Genomic DNA, 22,518 nt, shown 5'->3' on the forward strand with positions numbered 1-22,518 from the left:
ATCAGTAAAGTGTGAGGTCTCTGAACTTACTGAGATACATAAGTTGTACATAATTAGTACGTACTTGGAGAGCCGCTTCTGGGCAAGATGAGGTTGTGGCACAATATTTGTAGACCATGGAACCATAGGCCAGTATTGCAGTCTTGTAGAGGAAAGGCCTGTTCTGTATCTTAGAATCCATTACCAAGTCCTGTAAACCATTTAAACCAGTTAGTTATGCCTGTGTCAATCTGAGAGAAGTAAGCATTATTTACAGTCCACAGAAGTAACTGTTCATAGACAATGTTAAACCATTACTTGATCTAAAAAGGACCTTTAAAGGGCTTAACACAAATAATAGTAATCAGGAAGTCCTTATAAAAAACTGAATAATCTATCTTTATCCCACAAATGAAATCAATATATTGGTAAACAAGCAAAATGTACATTATACATTCATTTACAAAAATACTTTTCGTTTTGGAAGTAAATAATAAAAAATCCTGTTTTCTTCCTTTGAAGTTGATAATGATTTGTTGCTACCAGATAAATTTACAGCTATAATGTGTTCTGGCCATATGGCAGTTTGGTGGTTTACTATGTATTGTTCCTTTCTTAGGAAAACATTTATATGTATTTCACTTTAGCAATATGTATTTTTTAATCTTCTCTTCTGGCATTAGGAGTGCACAGATTCTTGAAGCAAACCACCATTTTTAAATAGTAAAACATATTAATTGTTAAAAAGATTATAGAAAACTTTAACCCAGATAATGAAATACAGGTTAATAAATAATAATATTAGTAATAGTACAACAATATTGTTAAAAGGAAACTGACTATTGAAAAAATGTCAGCAGTTGTATTGCTCTTAATAGTAGTATATTTTATTGCTAGTCTTGCCATAACATAATACATTTTTCAGTGGATTTCTGTTTTTAGATACATATTTAATTTTTTTTAGGAAGGGTTCATAATTTCAATAATAAATAGAAATCAATAAGATAATAGGAATTTATTATAGGTCTTACAGAAGCTTCTTGCAATGTACGTTGACTTGCACGTGAATGCAGCATAGCCATACTGATGCACAAGGCAGCTTCCTGTTTGTTCAGATTTTGGTTATCTATATTCTGCTTGATGAACTTCAGAGAATCAGTAGATCCAATCAGTGGGATAGCATGTATCAACCAGTGCCTATATAAATACACATGTATAATGGTTACAGATACAGTACAATATAGCATAAATATAAGGCAATCATCCTGAGAAGCCAATTTGATGTTAATATTACCTTAAAGGGACAGTATACGCTCATTTTCATATAACTGCATGTAATAGACACTACTATAAAGAATAAGATGCACAGATACTGATATAAAAATCCAGTATAAAATGGTTTAACAACGTACTTGGAAACTTTTAAGTTTAGCTCTGTTGAAAAGGCAGTTGGAAAGCCCACTGCAAGTGGGAAATAAGACACTCCCCCCTCCCCCTTCTTTTGCATATGAAAAGACCCTTTACACAAACAGGAGCAAGCTGGAGAAGGTAGCTGACGGTATTCAAATAAAACTTTGGGGCTTGGTTAGGAGTCTGAAAATCAGAGCAATGTTATTTAAAAATAAGCAAAATTATACATTTTTTAAAAACATACAAACTTTATGGGCTTTATAAATAGATCATCTACAAAACATTTATGCAAAGAAAAAATGAGTGTATAATGGCCCTTTAAATGGACATGGGACCCAATTGTTTTTCATTTATAATTAAAATAGAGTGTACAATTTATTTAAAAAAAAAAAGCAGCTTTCCATTTTTGTTCTATTATCAAATTTACTGTGCGTTCTATCCAAAAGAAAACAATGAGTTTCATGTCCCTTTAATGCATGTTTCTTATATGCAAATTTGCTGTATGGTAAAAGTTATCACTTTTTCAGTAAGAAGCCTTAAAGAGAAGTAAAAGCTGATTTTATAGATAATCACTAAATTCTGCTGATAAGCATCTCTTTAGTCAAACAACATATTTCTTATTATTTTCTATCATGTTATGAAGGAGCAGCAGTTATAAAATATTTTTGAGTAAAAATAAGTTAAAGGGCCATTATAGTCGTAGAGTGACATGCTTTAACGGTGCTCAGACAAAATGCAGATGGACAGAAGTACATTTCTCCGTCAGACATATGTCCGAGAGACTGTGTTCCGACGTCAGCCGAGGGCAGATACGCTCTAGAGTGCTCTGTTCTAATCAGAGGAGCCTCGGGTGCCGCAACCACCTCTGGGAACCTAGTCATGGTTCCCATCTCCCAGCGACGTGCTTTTATCTATCTATCTATCTATCTGTCTGTCTGTCTGTCTGTCTATCTATCTGTCTGTCTGTCTGTCTGTCTATCTGTCTATCTATTTATTTGTTTATTTTTCGATCTTTATCTATCTATCTGTCTATCTTTCGATCTGTATCTATCCTTATCTATCTATCCATCTCGTGGCCAGACTGTTATCCGACAGCCTGTTGGAATATTATCCGAATAAAAAATATATATTTTCTCAGAGAGCCAACATATATTAGAGTTCCCCAGTAGATGGTGCTCTCTCACAAAAAAACACCCCAAAAAAACAGTGAAACCTCAACACTGTATATATAGGGATGGGCGAATGTTTCTAAAAATTCGAAATTTAAAACGAATTTTGATACATTCGTTCGTATCGAATTTCGAAAGTTTATATAACATTCTAACATTCTATTTTTGAATTTTCGTTTTCGAATTTTTCAATAACATTCGAAAATATTCGTTCGAATAATAGAATGTTTAGCTATGTATTCATTCAATTTCGAAATGTAATGTTCGAATTCGAATGTGACATTCGATTCGAATGTGACATTCAAAATAGTATTTCTAGTCTAATACTGTGTTTTATAAATGTAATATTCGTATTCGAATGTGACATTCGATTCGAATGTGAAATTCGATTCGAATGTGACATTCGAAATAGTGTTTCTAGTCTACAATTGTGTTTTATAAATGTGATATTCGAATTCGAATGTGACATTCGATTTCGAATGTGACATTCAAATTTGAAATAGTATTTCTAGTCTACAACTGTGTTTAATAAATGTAATATTCAAATTTGAATGCTACATTCGAATTCAAATGTCACATTCGAATTTGAAATAGTATTTCTAGTCTAATACTGTGTTTTATAAATGTAATATTTGAATTCGAATGTGACATTCAATTCGAATGTGACATTCAAAATAGTGTTTCTAGTCTACAATTGTGTTTTATAAATGTAATATCCGAATTCGAATGTGATATTCGAATTCGAATGTGACATTCGAATTCGAATGTGACTTTCGAAAACTGTAAATAACATTAGAAAATCGAATTTTTAAGAATATTCGTTCTTATCAACGTTCTATTATGTAAATAGAATTTCTACAATAACATTCGTTCTAACATTCGAATTCGGATATAAACACATTCGCCCATGTATATGTATTTACTATTGTAAAAGATGTGTATTTTGAGTGCGCCTAAAGTAATTCTTAAATAAGAAATTACTCAGTCTTAATCTGTGTATTTATTAGATTATTATCTGGCAATATTGTGCAATTTGATTATATTTCAAAGAGGGCTAGTCTCAAGAGTATGTGTTGATTAGTTGGTTTATTATTCTTTTATCATACAAAGAATAATAAACCAACTAATCAACACATACCCTTGAGACTAGCCCTCTTTGAAATATAATCAAATTGCATAATATTGCCAGATAATAATCTAATAAATACACAAATTAAGACTGAGTAATTTCTTATTTAAGAATTACTTTTGGCGCACTCAAAATACACATTGTGATGATAGCAGGATGTGATGTCACTAGCATGTGGGCGGGGCTTAGGTCCGGTGTCTGTGTCGCAGTTAGTTTAGTACAATCAACCTGTCTGGATGTGTATTGCTATGCTCTGTAATAAAATAGAGTTGTACCATCATTGCTGTGTCCTGCATATGTCCTGCATCTCATGACATGGTGTCAGAAGTTCTGGACTACGCTTCTGTTTCTGATGATGACGATGTCAAAGTTTACCCCACCTGAGCCTTTTGACTTTTCTCAGCCTGCAGCTTGGCCCACATGGCGTCAGCGGTTTCAGCGCTTCAGGATTGCATCCAAACTGAACAAGGAGAGTGGTGAAGTACAAGTTAATTCTCTTTTATACTCTATGGGGAAAGATGTAGAGCCAGTGTTCAATGCTTTTACTTTCCAAGAAGGGGAAGAAGTTAACTTTGATATAGTTATGGATAAACTCAGTGCCCACTTTGTGCCCAAAAGAAATGTGATTCATGAGAGAGCTTGTTTTCACAAACGTAATCAGCGTGTGGGAGAATCTGTGGAGTCATTTGTGCGCAGCCTGTATGAATTAGCTGAATTCTGTGAGTTTGGTGTTGCTAAAGAAGAGCAAATCAGAGACAGAATAGTTATTGGAATTGCAGATGCTGAAGTCTCCCTGAAGCTGCAGTTAGAGCCTGATTTAACATTAGACGGGGCTATTAGGATGGCCCGCCAGAGTGAACTGGTGAAAAAGCAGAGTGCTGATCTGAGATCTGAGAGTATTGTGGATGAAGTGCAACAGTCTAGGAAAATTACTAGTGAAAGGCACAGTGTGAGCGGTAGATCTAAAGTACTGGAAAGGCCTAGAAGTGGATGGGCGCAACATGGCCGATGCACACGGTGCTACCGGGCTCATGATCAGAGTGCTATATGCCCGGCCAGAGATAAAAGATGCAGAAAATGTAACAGAATAGGCCATTTTGAAGTGGTGTGTAAAACTGAATACATTAAGGAGATGCAGGTGGACAGTGACCAGGAGGGTCAGGAAGTGTCTTTTGTGGGGTCTGTTGTGGAACGGACAAGCTCAGAGGAAGATTGGAAAGTTACCTTTACTGTAATGGGAGCCAATGTTGATTTTAAGATTGACACAGGAGCTGATATCACTGTAATGTCTTTTGCTGAATTTATGAGACTGCCTCGACAGCCCCAGCTGGCGAAGGTTACTACAAATGTTCATAGTCCTGGTGGCCGCATTGATTGTGTGGGGAAATTTCTTGCCAGCTGTGAGTACAAACAAAGGAAGTTCACCATGTGGGTGCATGTGATCCGAGGTCAGTGTGTTAACAGTTTATTGAGCAGAAAAGCAGCCTGTGACTTGGGCCTCGTGGCCAGAGTGAATGAGATCTCTGAAGATATGTTTGGCGAGTTGGGCCTACTGAGCTGCAAACCTGTCCGTATAGCACTTAAAAGTGACGCAGTCCCGTACAGTATTTCTACTCCTCGTAGAATTCCGTTCCCGCTCATGCCTCAAGTGGAGAAAGAGCTCATGCGCATGAAGTCTATGGGGGTTATTGAAGAGGTTGTTGAAGCAACTGATTGGTGTGCCCCCATTGTTCCAGTTGCAAAGAAAAACGGAAAGGTGCGCATCTGTGTGGACCTGAAAAGGTTGAATGAGGCAGTGAAGAGGGAGAGATTTGTGCTGCCGACACTGGAAGATATAGCCCCGAAGTTGGCTGGGGCGAAGTTCTTTTCCACATTAGACGCTTCTAGCGGCTTTTGGCAGATCCCCCTGGATCCAAAGTGCCGCAAACTGACTACCTTTATCACTCCGGTAGGTCGGTTCTGTTTCTGCAGACTTCCCTTTGGGATATCCTCCGCTCCTGAGATCTTTCAGAGGGAAATGAGTTCTCTCCTGAGTGGCCACGTGGGCACAGCAGTCGTCATGGACGACATTCTAGTGTATGGGTCTACAGTGGAGGAGCATGATCAGCGTTTGAGTTGTGTGCTGCAGGCTATCAAAGAGTCTGGGCTGAAGCTGAATAAAGAAAAATGTCATTTTAGGAAAACTGAATTATGCTACTTTGGGCATATCATCAACGGGGATGGCATCAAGCCGGACCCCGAGAAAATTCGGGCTATCGAACAGATGAAAAGCCCTTCTGATGTACATGAGCTGAGACAGATATTGGGCCTAGTAAATTACGTTGGCAAGTTTCTTCCAGATTTATCTACAGTTTTGCACCCTATCACGGAGTTGCTTAAGAAAGATGTTGCCTGGGTCTGGGGACCCTCACAAGAAAAAGCGTTCCTGCATGCTAAGTCCCTACTGGGGTCTGCCCCAGTGCTGGGGTTCTACGACCCTTCAAAAAAGACTGTGGTTAGTGCTGATGCAAGCAGTTATGGGTTGGGGGCTGCACTCCTGCAGCTGAATGACAACAAACTACAGCCCATCGCCTACTGTTCCCGCACACTGACGGCTGCGGAGTCGAAATACGCTCAAATTGAGAAAGAGTGCCTGGCTGCAGTTTGGGCCTGTGAGCGCTTTCAGCGTTATCTAGTGGGTTTGGAGAAATTTAGTCTGGAAACTGACCACAAACCGCTAGTCCCTCTTATCAATTCTTATGACATCGACAAAACACCCTTGAGATGCCAGAGACTTTTAATGAGACTACTCAGGTTCAATGTTCAGGCAGTGCATGTGCCGGGGAAGCAGCTGGTTGTGGCAGATACACTGTCCAGGCTCCCGCTGGCTGCTGCTGAAGAATCCTCCACAGAGTCGGATGTAAAAGTGTATGTTGATTCAGTTCTGGCCTCTAAGTCCATTTCTTCAAGGAAACTGGAAGAGATAAAGAAAGAGACATATTTGGACACAGATCTGCAAGAAGTTATAAGGTACATAAGAGATGGCTGGCCCGAGAGCCGGGCAGCCTGGATGTCTTTAAATGCTTACCAGCCAGAGAGGTCGCAGCTCACGGAGCTGGAGGGGTTGGTGCTGTTCCAAGACCGTATTGTAATTCCTGTCAGCATGAGGAAGGAGATGTTAAACAGGATTCACGATGGCCACTTAGGCATTACAAAGTGCAGAGAAAGAGCAGCTACAGCTGTGTGGTGGCCTGGGATCAGCTCCGACATTGCAAATCACGTGTCTAAATGTGCCTTTTGCCGGGAACGCCGGCCTACTCAGAGAAGGGAGCCCTTAATGTCTACTCCGCTGCCTGCGGGGCCGTGGCAGAAAATAGCTGCTGATTTGTGCGAACTGCACGGGAAAAAGTTTCTTGTTGTTATCGACTACTATTCCAGGTATTTGGAAATAGCACCCCTGAATGACATCACAAGTCAGGCCGTTATCATTCGCCTGAAGAGCTTGTTCGCCCGCTGGGGCATTCCAATGGAGCTGGTGAGTGATAATGGCATGCAGTTCGCTTCTACAGAGTTCAGTGCTTTCAGCAGGGAATATGATTTTGTACATTCCACGTCAAGTCCACATTATCCGCAGGCCAACGGAATGGCTGAAAGGGCAGTTCAAACAACAAAATTCATTCTAAAGCAATCTGAACCGTACCTAGCCCTCTTGTCATACAGGGCGACGCCCATTCAAGCCACCGGGTTTAGCCCGGCACAGCTGATGCTAGGACGCCAGATTCGCACCACTTTACCCTCAGTGGGTGTCTTCAAGCCGCCTGGCCCTGTTCCTCGGGACGAAGTCCTTAGGAGGGATGAAGAGGCCAAAAAGGGTTATCGTTTCTTCTACGACAGGAGACATTCTGTCAGGCCTTTACAGGAACTGAAAGCGGGCCAAAGTGTCAGAATTAAACTGGATGATGAGAAGAAATGGAAGACGCCTGCTACGGTAGTGGGCCACTCTCCAGAACCAAGGTCTTATACAGTCCTTACAGAGGGAGGGACGGTTACACGCCGTAACCGAAGACATCTTCAGCCTGTACCTGAGAGTCTGGAACCGGATACCTCAGTACCACCGCCGGTGGGATCCCCTGTTCTAAGAGAGGTGCCTTCCCCTCAGCAAGATCATAGCGGGGATATATCTTTGCCTCCAGCAGACTCTTGTTCACCATCTTCTGTATCAGAGGACAGTTCATGCAAAGTTACATCAAGCGGAAGAGTGGTGAGGCTTCCGGCCCGATACAGGGACTGACTTTAGCTAGAACAGTGACCGGAAGTATGGGCAGAATAATCCCATGGTCACTGTGGACTAGGGTAGTCTACCCCGATGTCCAAGTCAGGATGTAATTTATTTGTTCATGTTTTCTAATCTATCTGTTTTTATAATGTTCTAAAACAAAATGTTGTTGTATACCCTGTTGGTGTACCTTGTTATTTAATATATGCGAATGTATGCTTTGTCTTTGAAAAAGGGGAAGATGTGATGATAGCAGGATGTGATGTCACTAGCATGTGGGCGGGGCTTAGGTCCGGTGTCTGTGTCGCAGTTAGTTTAGTACAATCAACCTGTCTGGATGTGTATTGCTATGCTCTGTAATAAAATAGAGTTGTACCATCATTGCTGTGTCCTGCATATGTCCTGCATCTCATGACACACATCTTTTCCAATGGAATATTATCCGTCATAGAAATGTCAGTCGGACAAAAGTTCGCTGGATAACAGTCCGGCTGTGGCTTTAACTCATTAGCGCATGTCATTTTAAGACTAATGAACCTACTGCGTAAAGGGGTTAAACACACAGTAGAAATACCGTTTGTAGTAGTCTAGGGTTGACAGTCATAAAATGACATTCTCTAATGGATAAGAGCATGAAAATTTTAATTGTAATGGCTCTTTAAAGTGATATGAAACACCAAAAAATTATTTTGTGATTTAAACAGAGTTTAGAATTTTAAACAAGTTTCCAATTTACTTTATATTTTTTCATGTGCTCATGGTATTCTTGTTTGAAAAGAAACCTAGGTAGGTGTATGGAGCACTAAATGGCAGGAAGTAGTGCTGTCATCTAAAGGAGTGTTTCTCAACCGTGGTCAAGTACCCCCAACAGGCCAGGTTTTCATTATAGTTGAACCAGAACACAGGTGAAATAATCAGCTGATCAGTAACCATGGTTACTAACATGCTCTCACCCATCAGATGATTATTTCACCTGTGCTCTAGTTAAGCTATAATTAAAAGCTGGCCTATTGGGGGTACTTGAGGACCGTGGTGGAAAAACACTCATCTAAAGCTCTTGCAAATGGATAACATTCTTGCAAAACTGCTGCCATATAGTGTTCCAGAGTCATTTACGCCTCGGAGCTTCAAATTTTAAAACAGAAGTAAATTAGAAAGTTGTTTAAAATCGCTGGCTGTATATGAATTACAAAATATGTAATGTTGACTTAATTGTCAATTTAAGCAAACATATATTTAATAATATTCATAATTGCTGCTTTTATATGAAATTTAGTTTTTTTCTATACAATAAGCCTAATATCTATAATACTGCTTTTGCGTGTTGAAGAATTCTTCATACAATGAATGTTTTATAAGGATAACTATACTGAAGAAAGGGTCATATAAAAATGATGAAACTTAAATACTTTTTTAAAAGGACACTGAACCCAATTTTTTTTTTGTGTGATTCAGATAGATCATGCAATTTTAAGCAACTTTCTCATTTACTCCTATTAGCAAATGTTCTTCATTCTCTTGGTATTTTTATTTGAAAAGCAAGAATGTAAGTTTAGATGCCGGCCCATTTTTGATGAACAACCTGGGTTGTCCTTCCTGATTGGTGGATACATTTATCCACCAATAAAGAAGTGCTGTCCAGGGTTCTGGACTTTCTTTTTTAAAATAAAGATAGCAAGAGAATGAAGAAAAATTGATAATAGGAGTAACTTAGTCTGAATCATGAAAGAAAACATTTTGGGTTCAGTGTCCCTTTAAGCATATTTACATAGACATTACCTGTACTGAGGTCTGTCTGCATACTGCTTCCAAATAGTCTGAAGGCTTTCAGCACTTGCTGCTCTCAGAAGCTGAATCAGTTGCAGGTATTTGTCTGGAGCTTGTGATTGAACTTGTTGTTGGTTATTCTGCACCAAGTTCTGAAGTGTTTCTACAATCTAATAAAACAAATGAAATATTAAAAGCAAAAAGTTTAATCAATGTATGTGTGTTATGTATAAAGTCTTATACCAAATCAAATAAACACATACCATGATACTACTGATACATTACAAAACATACATATAAATAAGCAATTAAAAATATCCCCATTTAACCTGAAGTTATATAGCTATGTTCTAGTAATCAACCTGTCCTGTACTTTGTAGCAGAAACCACAAGACGGATTAATGACTGTCTTATTTATTTGCATAATTTTACTAACTGTCTGTGTGCGGTTGCTGCTTTATTAAATATATTCATGAAAATTGGCTAAAATTTATATTTTTGTAACATAGAAATATTTAATACTGTTTAAAATAATGTTATTAAGTATGTGGGAAAACATATTTTATGTAAGAACTTACCTGATAAATTCATTTCTTTCATATTAGCAAGAGTCCATGAGCTAGTGACGTATGGGATATACATTCCTACCAGGAGGGGCAAAGTTTCCCAAACCTTAAAATGCCTATAAATACACCCCTCACCACACCCACAATTCAGTTTAACGAATAGCCAAGAAGTGGGGTGATAAGAAAAAAGTGCGAAAGCATATAAAATAAGGAATTGGAATAATTGTGCTTTATACAAAAAAATCATAACCACCACAAAAAGGGTGGGCCTCATGGACTCTTGCTAATATGAAAGAAATGAATTTATCAGGTAAGTTCTTACATAAATTATGTTTTCTTTCATGTAATTAGCAAGAGTCCATGAGCTAGTGACGTATGGGATAATGACTACCCAAGATGTGGATCTTTCCACGCAAGAGTCACTAGAGAGGGAGGGATAAAATAAAGACAGCCAATTCCTGCTGAAAATAATCCACACCCAAAATAAAGTTTAATGAAAATATAAGCAGAAGATTCAAACTGAAACCGCTGCCTGAAGTACTTTTCTACCAAAAACTGCTTCAGAAGAAGAAAACACATCAAAATGGTAGAATTTAGTAAAAGTATGCAAAGAGGACCAAGTTGCTGCTTTGCAAATCTGATCAACCGAAGCTCCATTCCTAAACGCCCAGGAAGTAGAAACTGACCTAGTAGAATGAGCTGTAATCCTTTGAGGCGGAGTTTTACCCGACTCAACATAGGCATGAGGAATTAAAGATTTCAACCAAGATGCCAAAGAAATGGCAGAAGCTTTCTGGCCTTTTCTAGAACCGGAAAAGATAACAAATAGACTAGAAGTCTTTCGGAAAGATTTAGTAGCTTCAACATAATATTTCAAAGCTCTAACAACATCCAAAGAATGCAACGATTTCTCCTTAGAATTCTTAGGATTAGGACATAATGAAGGAACCACAATTTCTCTACTAATGTTGTTGGAATTCACAACCTTAGGTAAAAATTGAAAAGAAGTTCGCAACACCGCCTTATCCTGATGAAAAATCAGAAAAGGAGACTCACAAGAAAGAGCAGATAATTCAGAGACTCTTCTGGCAGAAGAGATCGCCAAAAGGAACAAAACTTTCCAAGAAAGTAATTTAATGTCCAATGAATGCATGGGTTCAAAAGGAGGAGCTTGAAGAGCCCCCAGAACCAAACTCAAACTCCAAGGAGGAGAAATTGACTTAATGACAGGTTTTATACGAACCAAAGCTTGTACAAAACAATGAATATCAGGAAGATTAGCAATCTTTCTGTGAAAAAGAACAGAAAGAGCAGAGATTTGTCCTTTCAAGGAACTTGCGGACAAACCCTTATCTAAACCATCCTGAAGAAACTGTAAAATTCTCGGTATTCTAAAAGAATGCCAAGAAAAATGATGAGAAAGACACCAAGAAATATAAGTCTTCCAGACTCTATAATATATCTCTCTAGATACAGATTTACGAGCCTGTAACATAGTATTAATCACAGAGTCAGAGAAACCTCTTTGACCAAGAATCAAGCGTTCAATCTACATACCTTTAAATTTAAGGATTTGAGATCCTGATGGAAAAAAGGACCTTGCGACAGAAGGTCTGGTCTTAACGGAAGAGTCCACGGTTGGCAAGAGGCCATCCGGACAAGATCCGCATACCAAAACCTGTGAGGCCATGCCGGAGCTACCAGCAGAACAAACGAGCATTCCTTCAGAATCTTGGAGATTACTCTTGGAAGAAGAACTAGAGGCGGAAAGATATAGGCAGGATGATACTTCCAAGGAAGTGATAATGCATCCACTGCCTCCGCCTGAGGATCCCGGGATCTGGACAGATACCTGGGAAGTTTCTTGTTTAGATGAGATGCCATCAGATCTATTTCTGGAAGTTCCCACATTTGAACAATCTGAAGAAATACCTCTGGGTGAAGAGACCATTCGCCCGGATGCAACGTTTGGCGACTGAGATAATCCACTTCCCAATTGTCTATACCTGGGATATGAACCGCAGAGATTAGACAGGAGCTGGATTCCGCCCAAACCAGAATTCGAGATACTTCTTTCATAGCCAGAGGACTGTGAGTCCCTCCTTGATGATTGATGTATGCCACAGTTGTGACATTGTCTGTCTGAAAACAAATGAACGATTCTCTCTTCAGAAGAGGCCAAGACTGAAGAGCTCTGAAAATTGCACGGAGTTCCAAAATATTGATCGGTAATCTCACCTCCTGAGATTCCCAAACTCCTTGTGCCGTCAGAGATCCCCACACAGCTCCCCAACCTGTAAGACTTGCATCTGTTGAAATTACAGTCCAGGTCGGAAGAACAAAAGAAGCCCCCTGAATTAAACGATGGTGATCTGTCCACCACGTCAGAGAGTGTCGTACAATCGGTTTTAAAGATATTAATTGAGATATCTTTGTGTAATCCCTGCACCATTGATTCAGCATACAGAGCTGAAGAGGTCGCATGTGAAAACGAGCAAAGGGGATCGCGTCCGATGCAGCATTCATAAGACCTAGAATTTCCATGCATAAGGCTACCGAAGGGAATGATTGTGACTGAAGGTTTCGACAAGCTGAAATCAATTTTAGACGTCTCTTGTCTGTCAAAGACAGAGTCATGGACACTGAATCTATCTGGAAACCCAGAAAGGTTACCCTTGTCCGAGGAATCAATGAACTTTTTAGTAAATTGATCCTCCAACCATGATCTTGAAGAAACAACACAAGTCGATTCGTATGAGATTCTGCAAAATGTAAAGACTGAGCAAGTACCAAGATATCGTCCAAATAAGGAAATACCACAATACCCTGTTCTCTGATTACAGACAGAAGGGCACCGAGAACTTTTGTAAAAATTCTTGGGGCTGTAGCTAGGCCAAACGGCAGAGCCACAAACTGGTAATGCTTGTCCAGGAAAGAGAATCTCAGGAACTGATAGTGATCTGGATGAATCAGAATATGCAGATATGCATCCTGTAAATCTATCGTGGACATATAATGCCCTTGCTGAACAAAAGGCAAGATAGTCCTTACAGTTACCATTTTGAATGTTGGTATCCTTACATAACGATTCAATATTTTTAGATCCAGAACTGGTCTGAAGGAATTCTCCTTCTTTGGTACAATGAAGAGATTTGAATAAAACCCCAGCCCCTGTTCCAGAACTGGAACTGGCATAATTACTCCAGCCAACTCTAGATCTGAAAAACATTTCAGAAATGCTTGAGCTTTCGCTGGGTTTACTGGGACACGGGAAAGAAAAAATCTCTTTGCAGGAGGTTTTATCTTGAAACCAATTCTGTACCCTTCTGAAACGATGTTCTGAATCCAAAGATTGTGAACAGAATTGATCCAAATTTCTTTGAAAAAACGTAACCTGCCCCCTACCAGCTGGGCTGGAATGAGGGCTGCACCTTCATGTGGACTTAGAAGCTGGCTTTGCTTTTCTAGAAGGCTTGGATTTATTCCAGACTGGAGATGGTTTCCAAACTGAAACTGCTCCTGAGGAAGAAGGATCAGGCTTTTGTTCTTTGTTGAAACGAAAGGAACGAAAATGATTATTAGCCCTGTTTTTACCCTTAGATCTTTTATCCTGTGGTTGAGATAATAGAATCCAACTGAGAACCAAATAATTTGTTACCCTGGAACGAAATGGAAAGTAGAGTCGATTTAGAAGACATATCAGCATTCCAAGTTTTAAGCCATAAAGCTCTTCTAGCTAAAATAGCTAGAGACATAAACCTGACATCAACTCTGATAATATCAAAAATGGCATCACAGATAAAATTATTAGCATGTTGCAGAAGAATAATAATATTATGAGAATCATGATCTGTTACTTGTTGCGCTAAAGTTTCCAACCAAAAAGTTGAAGCTGCAGCAACATCAGCCAATGATATAGCAGGTCTAAGAAGATTACCTGAACACAGATAAGCTTTTCTTAGAAAGGATTCAATTTTCCTATCCAAAGGATCCTTAAACGAAGTACCATCTGACGTAGGAATAGTAGTACGTTTAGCAAGGGTAGAAATAGCCCCATAAACTTTAGGGATTTTGTCCCAAAATTCTAATCTATCAGACGGCACAGGATATAATTGCTTAAAACGTTTAGAAGGAGTAAATGAATTACCCAAATTATTCCATTCTCTGGAAATTACTTCAGAAATAGCACCAGGAACAGGAAAAACTTCTGGAATAACCACAGGAGATTTAAAGACCTTATCTAAATGTTTAGATTTAGTATCAAGAGGACCAGAATCCTCAATTTCTAAAGCAATTAGTACTTCTTTAAGTAAAGAACGAATAAATTCCATTTTAAATAAATATGAAGATTTATCAGCATCAACCTCTGAGACAGAATCCTCTGAACTAGAAGAGTCATTAGAATCAGAATGATGATGTTCATTTAAAAATTCATCCGTATACAGAGAAGTTTTAAAAGATTTTTTATGTTTACTAGAAGGAGGAATAACAGACATAGCCTTCTTGATGGATTCAGAAACAAAATCTCTTATGTTATCAGGAACACTCTGAACATTAGATGTTGATGGAACTGCAACAGGTAATGGTACATTACTAAAGGAAATATTATCTGCATTAACGAGTTTGTCATGACAATTAGTACAAACAACAGCTGGAGGAACAACTACCAAAAGTTTACAGCAGATACACTTAGCTTTGGTAGTTCCAGTACCAGACAGCGATTTTCCTGAAGTATCTTCTGACTCAGATGCAACGTGAGACATCTTGCAATATGTAAGAGAAAAAACAACATATAAAGCAAAATTGATCAAATTCCTTAAATGACAGTTTCAGGAATGGGAAAAAATGCCAAGGAACAAGCTTCTAGCAACCAGAAGCAATGAAAAATGAGACTTAAATAATGTGGAGACAAAAGCGACGCCCATATTTTTTAGCGCCAAAATAAGACGCCCACATTATTTGGCGGCTAAATGCTTTTGGCGCCAAAGAATGACGCCACATCCGGAACGCCGACATTTTTGGCGCAAAAGAACGTCAAAAAATGACGTAACTTCCGGCGACACGTATGACGCCGGAAACAGAAAAGATTTTTTGCGCCAAAAAAGACCGCGCCAAGAATGACGTAATAAAATGAAGCATTTTCAGCCCCCGCGAGCCTAACAGCCCACAGGAAAAAAGTCAAATTTTTTAAGGTAAGAAAAAAAAAGATTGATTCAAATGCATTATCCCAAATATGAAACTGACTGTCTGAAAATAAGGAATGTTGAACATCCTGAGTCAAGGCAAATAAATGTTTGAATACATATATTTAGAACTTTATAAAAAAGTGCCCAACCATAGCTTAGAGTGTCACAGAAAATAAGATTTACTTACCCCAGGACACTCATCTACATGTTTGTAGAAAGCCAAACCAGTACTGAAACGAAAATCAGCAGAGGTAATGGTATATATAAGAGTATATAGTCGATCTGAAAAGGGAGGTAAGAGATGAATCTCTACGACCGATAACAGAGAACCTATGAAATAGACCCCGTAGAAGGAGATCATTGCATTCAAATAGGCAATACTCTCCTCACATCCCTCTGACATTCACTGCACGCTGAGAGGAAAACCGGGCTCCAACCTGCTGCGGAGCGCATATCAACGTAGAATCTAGCACAAACTTACTTCACCACCTCCATAGGAGGCAAAGTTTGTAAAACTGAATTGTGGGTGTGGTGAGGGGTGTATTTATAGGCATTTTAAGGTTTGGGAAACTTTGCCCCTCCTGGTAGGAATGTATATCCCATACGTCACTAGCTCATGGACTCTTGCTAATTACATGAAAGAAACCCTAGTTTTATTGTGATAAGCTATACCTGTGATTCTGGGTTCTTGGTCTTCAATAACTGAAATGGCATCTGATGGACTTCGGCACCAAATTGGTAGTTAAGACCACCACGATTTTCCAATTGCAGCTGTGCATCACTGCTTCGGCTAGCTTTAGTTTCCACCCATGTTAGTACTTGTCTGAAAGAGAAAATCCAATTAATTGCCATAAGAGATCACAAAGAAATGGATCCTTGCAATGATTGTCTTTTAATATGCCATTTTCAAGAGAATGAAATGACCATATATAGCAATAGCGTGTAATGTTTGTATCCCAATTACTGCTCAAACATGTTTATCCTAATCTATATTACTGGTTTCATTTAGTAATCATGCTGAGGAAAGCAGCCTCAACCTCTAAAGTGTTCTGAATTTGCCAGGCAGTTCCTTTTTGTTATTTTTTATTTTTGTTACCAATGCTTTACACATAAAAGTGTGACACAAATAGGGAGCAGTTAAAGGGACATGAAACCCAAAAAGTTTCTTTCATGATTCAGATAGAGAATACAATTTTAAACAACTTTCCAATTTACTTCTATTATTTAATTTGCTTCCTTCTCTTGTTATCCTTTGCTGGAAGGTTTATCTAGGCAAGCTCAGGAGCAACAGAGAACCTAGGTTCTAGCTGTTGATTGGTAGCTGCATATATATATATATATATATATATATATATATATATATATATATATATATATATATATATATCGATTGTGATTGGCTCACCCATGTGTTCAGTTAGAAACCATTAGTGCATTGCTGCTCCTTCAACAAATGATACCAAGAGAATGATACAAATTAGATAATAGAAGTAAATTAGAAAGTTGTTTAAAATTGTATTCTCTATCTAAATCATGAAAGAAAAAAAAATTGGGTTTCATGTTCCTTTAAATAAAGATAAAGGGAATAAAAAAAAAAAGCCATTGAAAATATGGTCCACCACCAGTTTACAGTATAAATAAAGGTATAAATACATAAATGCAAAACATTTTAAAGCCCTCAATGATATATGAATGAACAAAGTGAAATAAGAGTGCTGGTATCTGAGGGCAAACAGAAGATAGAAGACTCAATAGATGGTATTTTATAAATACAGTATGAAAAAAAATTAACTTCAGCGATGCCTAAACTTTTTTTCACATGGAGGGCTGTTCATTAATGATATGATTGGCCAGGAACCATATTACATTCAGCTCACACTTATGCTAAAGGTAATGCTTCTAAATGAAAATAGATTATAAAAATTATAGAACAATAGTTATTATTAATAAATATCATTTGATTGTATTTACTACTCTAATTTGCAAACTTTAAGACAAATATACTTGCTTAATTACCTAATGAGATGAGCTTAACTGCATCTTCAATACAAATTTACAAACGTCTGTTTTCTGTTTAGTGCCAACTAACCAAAAAATGATGGAGGCCAAGATGCTGCCTGCTGACTGTAGTCTGAGTTGCCCTGCTCTAGTGTATACATTATTTATTATCTGGCTATACATAAAAGTTCTTTGATAAGACTATACCTTGCTTTCATTACCGCAGCTCCATAAAGTTCATAAAATGGAGAGAACTTATAGACTTGCTGGGCTGTAGCTTCTACAATGAGTGCACCCTGTTCCTTCTCCTTTAGTTTGTATGTGTAGGTAGCTGATCCTCGTAAGTGCTTTGATTTCTGTGTAGAGAAATAGAATATAATGAATTCAGAGGATATTGAAATTATACATAGCCATTATTAAAAATGATAGTTTTCACAGTTACCTGTTGGCATGCTTTGCAGGTTTCCAAGTAGACCATTCCGATGTTCTTTACTACTTTGTCTTCACAGTTGTTGAGATCTGTGGATTTAGTTACAATATATCTCTCTTGCCTTCTATCTTCCTGGATCACATATTTTGTGTGACACACTCCGGTAACACCATTCTGAGAAACAGATTAGAAAATATTCATAGAAATGAATGTATTACATCTGTTTGAAAAATAAATAATTATATTTTGGTTTTATATCTAGGATTTAGCTAAATATAACACAAACCTCTTGCAGGTCATACACATCTTGAGATTTCTTGATTGTAACTTGAAGCATGTTTAGGATTCCCCTGTGAATATTGACCACAGTCTCTGAAACATCAGCATGAGCAAAGATCTCTCCCACACGGCCATTGGAGTACTGAAACCTCACAGGTTTTGTTAGTTGTTCAGCCAGAACCTGGGTCAGCTTAGAGGATCGAGTGAATGGATCTTTTGGCCATATTCCGTTGTACTCCTTTATTTCTGGAGATTGGATCTAAGAAAAGAATGTGGAAATAGAAACATTACACAATAGTTTAATGTATAAATTTGTTCTCATTAGCAGTTCTAGTGGGTGGTTGGGAGAGCTATGTAATGCCACACTGTTGGGACACCACTAAATTTCAAAGGTATCACTAACCTTAATTTTGCAAGATAATCTAGTTTTGTGCATTTTATTTTCTCTCTCCCGGGCACATAGAGAGGAAAATTGGAGAAATGTTGATTTATATAGGAAAAAAAGTATAATACCTTTCACCCTTGATATGATATTTTACAGCAAATGTTGCTAGCACCCATAATCTTTAAGGTCTATAACCACTCCTTTTTGAGCTATTGCTGATGTACATTATAGGTCATGTGGCTGAACTAGAGCTGTTAGCTGTAGCAGCTGCAAATGGGGGCTAATATAAGATTATTATTATTTATACAAATTTCTTTCTGTCTGTTTTTAATGATACTTGATAATATTAAATATAAAAGCATATCGCATTGGAAAAACTAAATTATGTCTCCTAGATTCATTAAGACTAGAACTCCCATTCTAATATTAATAGTTTAGTATTATTCATTGGAATCCATTCATTAAAGAATTAAATTATAAGTGACTTTTAGTCGAAGACTGCATAGTGAAAGCTTAGTAAGCAAAGACACTCCATAGACAGAAATTAGCTTTTTATCTATGGTCTTTGTTATTTACATTTTTTTATTAAAAAATATCTTTTAAAATAATAATTGTAAATACAAAATATATTTTTTGTGACCTGTCACAGCAGTTTCTGAAGAAAATTAATGTTATACAGAAAATATTTAATTATGTTAATACAATTAGCTGTAGACCAATGTGAAATATACATTTAGCTTTTATTACCTTGAGAATGTAGGACCTCTGTGCATAGCCTCTGATTTCAGCTTTACAGTTCAGTTTAATACCAGCCTTAGCCAAACCATTCTCTGGGAATCCAGTCAGAATAATTCCTTCATAATTGTACACATACGTCTTGCTCTCACTAAAGTATGGTTCTGTAATTCATTGTAAGATATGAATTAGTTACAATATTCTGCTACCACTGTAAATTATCTTTCAAATTATTTTGTAGTCAACAAAAGAAGAAGGCTTCTCATACATATATGTGGTGTGTGTATTTTTATTATACAAAATATATGTATTATAAAATATCCCATAGACTATTTATTTTCATTATATATTGAAATGCAGTATTTTGTTTATGCATACAAAAATAGGTATTGAATAAATAATTGTATCAAATATATTTGTTAATACTAGAATAATTAAGATAATCTAAATTTACATTTGTCTTATATTTTTATATATATTTTCTATTAAATTAATTATATTTAAAATAAAATATGCTTACCAATTTTATACTTCTCGCTCACTGTAAGGAAAAAAGAAATATATTTATTAGAAAAACAATTAACAAATATATATATATATATATATATATTTATATGTCATGTTTTTTTTTAATTTTCAGGCTGGCGGTCACATACCCGCTAAGGTGAGCAGAACAGCTAGGATGATTCCCCTCATTTTGATGGTGAATGTAGACCCAAGATCTAAATGCTCTATTTATACTAGAGCAATCAGGAGCAGGTGATGCCAAGAAAAGGGGAAGTTTGGTTAATAATCAACTTTTACCCAATTATTATTTTTTTTAAATGATCGATTTACAATAAGTTTAAAAAATTTAATTAATTATTAAACAAAAGTAATTTAACATTATACAATTTGTCTTAATGATTGTAAATATATTAAAACATTAATTAATGTATATTTTTTATACTGGAAATCAACAGCAGGATTAACAATTGTTGGCCAACTATTAGGTCATGGTAACTTTGTTCAGGTCAGGATGACTGGATACCTCAGAATTGTACCTTTTTACCAGTCATTCCAAAAGATTGAGTAAAGAAATAACAGATCAAAAAGTCAGCAGTTTTATCATGTTATAATGTTTATTCCAATTGTTTAATCCAGTTTATTTTGTGGCCATTTATGCTCATTTTCTAATTATTTCTTAATGGAATGCTCTATTTTTTATTAGCATTCATTACATTTTTAAATGGCTACTGTGTATTATTGGAATGTCTCTGATGCTGTAGAGATAAGTAACCATACAGCAGAGATTTAAACTATTGTATTGTAAATACATTATTAACTTTAAAGTATTACATATTAATTCAAGCATAAACACAGCTAGAAGTTAGCTCCTTGCACGTGTAGCTTTTTAGAAGTCAAAAGTAAAAACTTTGTGTTCTTGCAAAGCCCGACGTATGCAAAAAACTAGACTTCAGATATTGCGATATGACATTTGCCCTATAGACTTCAATAGAGCTGCGAATGAAAGAAGAAAACTAACACCTATACTTGCGCGCTAACCCCCCATCAAAATAGACCCCCTACTCTATTAACCCCATAAACTGCCGTGGCCTCATTGCAAAACCCCTGCTACACTTCTGAACCCTACACTGCCACAGGGTGCCAGGAATCACACTGAGATGAGAAGTGCTAAAATAATCACACCTTTATTCACAGCAAAAAATAATAAAAAGTCCACAAGTCAAATAACAAGCCAGGAGTCAAAACCAGAGCTGTTAGTCAGATGAGCCGAGTCAGGAGCCAAAGCGAATAGTCAGACGAGCCGGAATCAGGAACAAGGAAAACAGCAGAGTCAGGAACCATCCAGGGATCAGGAACCAGGAAGGACGTCAGGCAGCCAGGTAAAACACAGGAACTCTCACAAACAGGTCTGAGACAACGCAAAGGCAAAGCATACTGAACAGAGGCCCTTTAAATAATAAGTGATGACATCACAATTCTGAGACTGCATCCTGTCTCACATGGATGATGCACACCAGTCTGGCCATAAAAGGAAGTGTAGAAAATGAGCAGCATCCCCCACAATGCACCATAGTCAGGAAGAGAGGTGAGTAAAATGGCTGCCAGCAGCACATGGCAAACAACAGAGAAAAAACCCTGACAGTACCCTCCCCTCAACGACCCCTCCCCCACGGGAGGACAAAAGGCTTATTGGGGAAACAGGCATGGAAGGCACGGAGGAGGGCGGGAGCATGAACATCAGAGGAGGGAACCCAAGAACGCTCCTCCGGACCGTAGCCCTTCCAGTGAACCAAATACTGTACACGGCCCATGGATATACGAGAGTCAATAATGCTGCTGACCTTATACTCCTCATGGTTGTCAACAAAGATAGGACGGGGACGAGGCAACACAGTGGTAAACCGATTACAAACCAATGGTTTCAAGAGGGAGACATGAAAAATATTGTAGATGCGCATAGCAGGAGGAAGGTCAAGAGCATAGGCCACAGGATTGACCCGTTAGAGTTTTCGAAAAGGACCAACATAACGGGGAGCCAATTTATTGGAAGGCACATGAAGGTTCAAGTTGCAGGAGGACAGCCAAACTCTCTCACCAACCTGGTAGGAAGGTGCGGGCAGACGCTTACGATCAGCCTGGAACTTTTGGCGCTGCATAGAACGATGAAGGCAATCCTGGATCTGCACCTACGTGAAACGGAGTTGCCAGAGATGCTCCTCCAAAGCCGGAATACCCTGAGACATGAATGAATCGGGCAACAAGGATGGTTGAAACCCATAATTCGCCATGAACTGGGATAACTTGGAGGAAGCATTAATAGCACTATTACGAGCAAACTCTGACGAAGGTAACAGTTCAGACCAATTATTGTGGTGATCTGAGACATAGCAACGGAGGAACTGTTCCAGAGCTTGATTAGACCGTTCCGCAGCCCCATTGGATTGAGGGTGATATGCCAAGGAGAAGGAAAGCTGGATCCCCATTTGAGCACAAAAGGAACTCCAAAATCTGGAGACAAACTGGCTACCCCGGTCCGACACTATCTCCTTGGGTAACCCATGTAAACGGAAGACCTCCCGGGCAAAAATCGAAGCAAGCTCCTGAGCGGTAGGCAGCTTCATCAAGGGAATGCAATGTGACATTTTAGAAAAACGGTCAACCACCATAAGGATAACAGTATTGCCATTGGAAACATGGAGCTCGACAACAAAGTCCATGGAAAG

General features: G+C 38.0%; 1 protein-coding gene across 1 annotated transcript in view; it reads right to left on the reverse strand.

Annotated features, from left to right (window-relative positions):
- Positions 1-19,984, reverse strand: part of LOC128640835 (vitellogenin-A2) — a 52,606-nt gene extending 32,622 nt beyond the window's left edge. The window contains exons 1-10 of the mRNA XM_053693259.1: positions 19,941-19,984; positions 19,809-19,825; positions 19,301-19,452; positions 18,176-18,427; positions 17,902-18,063; positions 17,667-17,815; positions 16,134-16,284; positions 9,722-9,879; positions 1,011-1,176; positions 65-190 (exon numbers count right to left, since the gene is read on the reverse strand). Coding sequence (XP_053549234.1) covers positions 65-190; positions 1,011-1,176; positions 9,722-9,879; positions 16,134-16,284; positions 17,667-17,815; positions 17,902-18,063; positions 18,176-18,427; positions 19,301-19,452; positions 19,809-19,825; positions 19,941-19,984 — 1,377 coding nt within the window. The remainder of the gene's footprint in view (positions 1-64; positions 191-1,010; positions 1,177-9,721; positions 9,880-16,133; positions 16,285-17,666; positions 17,816-17,901; positions 18,064-18,175; positions 18,428-19,300; positions 19,453-19,808; positions 19,826-19,940) is intronic.
- Between the last annotated feature and the right edge of the window lie 2,534 nt (positions 19,985-22,518).

Source organism: Bombina bombina, chromosome 10, assembly GCF_027579735.1.
Source record: "Bombina bombina isolate aBomBom1 chromosome 10, aBomBom1.pri, whole genome shotgun sequence".
NCBI classification, from domain to species: domain Eukaryota; kingdom Metazoa; phylum Chordata; class Amphibia; order Anura; family Bombinatoridae; genus Bombina; species Bombina bombina.